This window comes from Otolemur garnettii, unplaced genomic scaffold (assembly GCF_000181295.1).
Source record: "Otolemur garnettii isolate 467f Iridium unplaced genomic scaffold, OtoGar3 scaffold00022, whole genome shotgun sequence".
In the NCBI taxonomy this organism is placed as follows: domain Eukaryota; kingdom Metazoa; phylum Chordata; class Mammalia; order Primates; family Galagidae; genus Otolemur; species Otolemur garnettii.
Window position 1 is genome coordinate 15,819,440 of NW_003852417.1, and position 6,042 is coordinate 15,825,481.

At 37.4% G+C, this 6,042-nt stretch overlaps 1 protein-coding gene across 3 annotated transcripts in view; it reads left to right on the plus strand.

Annotated features, from left to right (window-relative positions):
• Positions 1-6,042, plus strand: part of NCOA1 (nuclear receptor coactivator 1) — a 65,884-nt gene that overhangs the window by 52,414 nt on the left and 7,428 nt on the right. For all 3 annotated transcript variants that reach the window (XM_023511802.1, XM_023511803.1, XM_023511801.1), the window contains exon 11: positions 512-695. In XM_023511802.1, the coding sequence (XP_023367570.1) occupies positions 512-695 (184 nt within the window). The remainder of the gene's footprint in view (positions 1-511; positions 696-6,042) is intronic.

Genomic DNA, 6,042 nt, shown 5'->3' on the forward strand with positions numbered 1-6,042 from the left:
AAGAATGCTATCCCTGAATCATTTATTCCTTTGTTAATTCATTCAGTGAGTGCTTATTGATGATTCATTCATGTATATCTTCCAGACCCTTTGCCTAATTAGGACATTCTCTGTTTAAGATAAAACAATGTAATAAATTTTAAAGTGGTTTTTGGTGGTTAGATGGGTGAACTTCAGTTACCTGGAAGATTTACTTTTGTGGAAAACTTCCTTTCTTAGTTATTCAGATATTTAGAGCTTAGTATCTCTGATACTGAACCAGATAATTATAATTTAAAATGACTTAAACTGAGCTCTTTTCAGTTATTAAACCCCTTGGGCAGAGTTAAAATGTAGCTGACTTAAATTCAACTCTTATTATTGTAATAAGATACAGTTTTACATGCAACTTAAGGAATTAAAATATTTTACTTGGAATTCTATCTAATAATTATACCCAATAATTTACATAGTCACAGCATTTCATGTTCATGATCAGTGGATGTAATCTGGATTGTTTTTGAGTTAACAGTGTGTTCAGTCAAGCTGTCCAGAACCAACCCACACCTGCACAGCCAGGAGTGTACAACAATATGAGCATCACCGTGTCCATGGCAGGTGGAAACACAAATGTTCAGAACATGAACCCAATGATGGGCCAGATGCAGATGAGCTCTTTGCAGATGCCAGGAATGAACACTGTGTGCCCTGAACAGGTAAGTGGCACCATTCACACACTTACTACAGCACAGTTCATTATTCCAAGGAAAATGAGATATGTTGACAGTTACTCATCAGAAATAGCTACCCTTTTTATTCTTTCAAAGATGTTTTGATATTTACAGGCCCTTAAGATATACAATGGAGGCCGAGTACAGTGGTTCATGCCTATAATCCTTGTACTCTAGGAGACCGAGGGAGGTGGTTTGCTTGAGCTCACAAGTTCAAGACCAGCTCATGCAAAAGCAAGACCCTGTCTTTACTAAAAATAGAAAAACTGAGGCAAGAGAATCGCTTGAGCCCAAGAGTTGGAGGTTGCTGTGAGCTATGACACCACAGCACTCTACCCAAGGCAACTCTGCCTCAAAAAAAAGATATACAATGTAAATTTTTGATAGACTTTATAAGTAAGGTTTTAGTTTCATGAGATTTTTGGTGGTTTAGATTTATTATAACATGGTACATGTAATACATTGGCTTAAAATACCCTTTTATATTCTGAACACATTTCTTCATCTCTCCCTTTTAATTCAACAAGCATTTATTCAATACTTAGTATGTACAAATATAGCCTTGGGTGGCATGTGGATTAACAAGTTGGGGAGATACAACATAAACAAAGGATCAGTGAATAATAGGACAAAACAACTGTGTAAGTGATAGACCATACATACTTCTATCAGATGAGGGGTATGTAAAATTGACTACTGAAGGTTTAAGAGAAAATTGCCTAAATAAAGAGAACAGAAAAAGTTTCATTATCGCAGCATGACCTAGGGAGAATTAGAGGTTGAAAGCCTAATGAATGGTAAGGGGATATTAATACTAAATTTAGAGCAGAATTTATGTGATAAGCTTTTTGGATATTTTACGTGCCATCTAAGTGTTTGCAATATATCCTGCAGATCTTTAGGAGAGAATGGCTAAATTCAACATGATATTTAAGAAGATCATTTGAGAACTCCTGAGAGTTAATATTCTTACTATTCAATCAACAATCACCAAGTAGACTATGGTGACTAGGCTATTACCATGCAGCCATTATTAGCAATTCATAAAAATATACAAACCCTGGTTAACGTTTTATACAGACTTCCTTTGTATTGTGAATTTTTTTAAAAAAAAAATCCCTATTTCTCGCCTCAGTAAGCATAAAGGAGGTTAGCAGAGAAGAAAACCCACAACTTAGTGATCTATAATTTTATAGCAAAATAAAAGAACTAGGCTCGGTGCCCGGAACTCAGTGAGTAGGGCACTAGCCACATACACCGAGGCTGGCGCGTTCAAGCCCGGCCTGGACCTGCTAAACAACAATGACAACTGCAACAAAAAATAGCCAGGCGTTGTGGCAGGTGCCTATAGTCCCAGCAACTCAGAAGGCTGAGGCAAGAGAATTGCTTAACCAGTGGTTCTCCTAATGCCGCGACCCTTTAATATAGTTCCTCATGTTGTGGTGACCCCCAACCATAAAATTATTTTCATTGCTACTTCATAACTGTAATTTTGCTACTGTTATGAATTGTAATGTAAGTATCTGATATGCAGGAGACCTCTCCAAAGGGGTCATGACCCACAGGTTGAGAACCACTGGTTAAGCCCAAGAGTTTGAGGTTGCTATGAGCTGTGATGCCATAGCACTCTACCAAGGGCAACATAGTGACACTCTGTCTCAGAAAGATAAGTAAATAAAAGAACTAAATAAGATTAATTCTTATTACCTTGTTGTTATTCAATTATTAGAATTACTATCTCCATTATATTAACATAATTTTAAAAATGAATTAGGGTTCAGTGCCTATAGCTCAAGTGGCTGAGGCACCAACCACATACACCTGATGGGTTTGAATCCAACCCGGGCCTGTGAGACAACAGTGACAACTGCAACCAAATAATAGCCGGGTGTTGTGGCAGGTGCCTATAGTCCCAGCAACTTGGAAGGCTGAGGCAAGAGAATCGCTTAAGCCCAAGAGTTGGAGGTTGCTGTGAGCTATGATGCCATGGCACTCTACCCAGGGTGACAGCTTGAGGCTCTGTCTCAAAAAAAAAAAAAAAAAATGAATTAGGTAAAAATATTTAAAGTCAGTTTCTTATATAATTAGGTATCACTTTTTTATTCAACTCAGCCATCTCTATCTTTTAATTAGAGTGATTAGTCCATTTACATTTTGATGTGGCTAGTGATACAGTTGGATTTAAATTTCTCATGTTTAACTGAATATTCTTAATCATTTTATCTCCTCTGCTGACTTGTTAGCTATATGTATGTAACTGTTTTGTTAGTTTAGTGGTTACTGTAGACTTTATAGTATGTATTTTTCACTTACTACAGTCTGTCTTCAAGTGATATCGTATCAATTCATGTATCATATAAGAAATATACTCACAACAGTATATTTCTATTTCTTCCCTCCCGTCCTGTTGTCAAGAATACTATGTCTACATATTTTATATTTCCCCACATTATATTGTTATTATTTTTTCTTTAAAAGGTCAATTGTATTTTTAGAACTTTGAATAAGAAGTTTTTTATCTTTATCCCTGTAGTCTCCGCTTCCAGTTTTCTTCTGTGTAGTTCCAAATTTCCATCTGGTATCATTTTCCTTCTACCTGAAGGTCTTCCTTTAACATTTTGATAGTGAAGTTCTGCTGCAATGGTTCTTCTAGCTTTTGTATGTCTGAAAATGTCTTTGTTTCACCTTCATCTTTGAGTGTTCTTTCTACTGAATACTATGTTGGCAGTTTTAGCTTTCAGTACTTTAAAGGTGTTGCTCCACTGCAGTATTTCTGATCAGATGTCTACTGTAATTTTGTCTTTGTTCCTTTGCACACAAATGATATTCTTCCCTTTGCGGCTGATTTTAAGATTTTTCTTTTAACTGCTGTTTCTAAGCAATTTGGTTATGATACACCTTGGTGTAGTTTTCATCATGGTTCTTGTTCTTGAAGTTCATTGTGCTTCTTGATTCATGGGTATGTAACTTTCATCAACCTTGGGAAAATATGGATCATTATTTGCTGAAATGGTTTTTCTGTTACCCCCCTCCCCGACACTCCAATTGCAGGTATGGTAGGCCACTTGAAATTGTCTCAGAGGTCACTGATTATCTCAGTTCAGGGGTTTTGACGTATGGGATGGGGTTCATTTTTGTCTCTGTATTTTTCATTTTAGATAGTTTCTATTGCTTATAGCCTCGGTCACTAATTTTTTTCTTTTGTGGTATCTAATCTGTTAATTTTATCCAATGTATTTTTCATCTCAGACATTACAATTTAATTATCTAAAAATTATATTTGGATCCTTTTTAATATCTTTCATATATTCAGCACATCATGTCTTTCATACCTGTTCAGTCTTTCCTCCTGCTATTAGAACATTTGTAATACATTTATTATAATAAGTAACTTATCTTGATATCCTTACCTATCAGTTATATCATCTGTATCATTTTGGAGTTGATTCCAATCAGTTGTTTAATTAGAGATCATGTTTTTCTGCCTCTTTGCATGCCTAATAATTTTTTATTGAATGCCAAAATATGAATTTTACTTTGTTTATATTCTTTTTTTTTAAGTTTTGCCTTCCATGTGATATTCTTAACTTTTTATTTTATTTTATTTTGTTTTTTGAGACAGTCTCATTCTGTTGCCCAGGATAGAGTACCATGGCATCATCATAGCTCACAGCAACCTCAAACTCCTGGGCTCAAATGATCTCCTGCCTCAATTTTTTGACTTTTAGTAGAGATAGGGTCTCACTCTTGCTCAGGCTAGTTTCAAACTCCTGAACTCAAGCAATCCACCAGCCTCATCCTCCTAGAATGCTAGGCTTATAGACCTGATCTAACGTGTCTGGCCTATCTTGTTTATAAATGTTCTTTTTTTTTATCGCCCTTGGATAGAGTGCTGTGGCATCATAGCTCACAGCAGCCTCCAACAGTTGGGCTCAAGCAATCCTCTTGCCTCAGTTTTTCTATTTTTAGTAGAGACAGGGCCTTACTTTTTGCTCAGACTGATCTTGAACCCATGAACTCAAGCCATCTACCCTCCTTGGCCTCCCAGAGTGCTAGGATTACAGGTGTCCGGCCTCTTATAGGACAGGTGTCCTGTCCGGCCTCTTATACGTTAAGTATTCTTGAGCTTTGTTCTGGGAAATGGTTAGGTTCCTTGGAAACAGATTGATCCTTTCAGGACTTGCTTTTTTGTTTGTTGGGATTTGTTTGTTGAGTAGTGTTTATTCTATGGCTAATTTTACCGTACTATCAAGGTAAAACTCTTCTAGTATGCTATCTGATACTACATGAATTATGATGTTTTTCTGTCTGGTTGGTGAAATCAGGACCTATTCTCAGCCCTTTGTTGTCTTTGGGAATTATTCCATGTCGTCTTTTCAGGGGATTTGCTCCCCTGTGGCCATAAACTGATCAGTGCTAAGCTATAGACTTGAAGTCCTCTACAGAGCTTCAGAGCTTTTTTTCTGGCCAGCCCTCCTCTGGTGTTCTGCCCTTTGCATTGCAGCCATATTTTCGTAACTCAGGGAGCCTTCCAGGCTCTGCCTGTGTTCCCTGTCCCTGTGCTGCAGTCTGGATATACTCTCCAGGGAATTGCCATAGTAGGGACTTCTGAACTATATCCCAACTCTTAGATGTCACTGTCCTTCGTTGCCTTTGTTCAATGTGCCGAGTGCCTGGGTTTCACAAATTTTTTCTGGTCTGTTAGTTGATTCAAGCAGGAAGATAGTCTGATCAATCCCTGTAACTGAATCTTGACCAAAGTAGAAGTCAACTTATGTGTGTATGTGAGAGAATTACCTTTTTATTAAAAAGGTAAGAATATTCTTATCATATGTAAGAAAATACAGGAAAATATACAACTTGGTGAATTTTTATAAACTGATGAACACACCCAAAAATCCTACCACCCATATCAAGAAACAGAACACCAGAGATTTTCTTTATGTTCTCTTAGACTGTCTCTACCCCCCACAAAGGAAACATGACTGTCCTGACTTCTAACACAGTAAATTGCTAAGCTTTTATTTTTGCTATCCTCCTATTACTTTTCTGTCAGTGAGATTATTTTTCAATGAGATTGTCTTTCACTGAAGAATTTGGTCTTCAGTGGCTCAGTGCCTGTAGCACAGTGGTTACAGCACCAGCCACATACATTGAGGCTGGCAGGTTTGAACCCAGCCCAGACCAGTTAAAACAACAATGACAATAGCAATAAAAAATAGCCAGGTGTTGTGGTGAACACCGGTAGTCCCAGCTACTTGGGAGGCTGAGGCAAGAGAATTGCTTAAGCCCAAGAGTTGGAGGTTGCTGTGAGCTGTGACGCCATGGCACT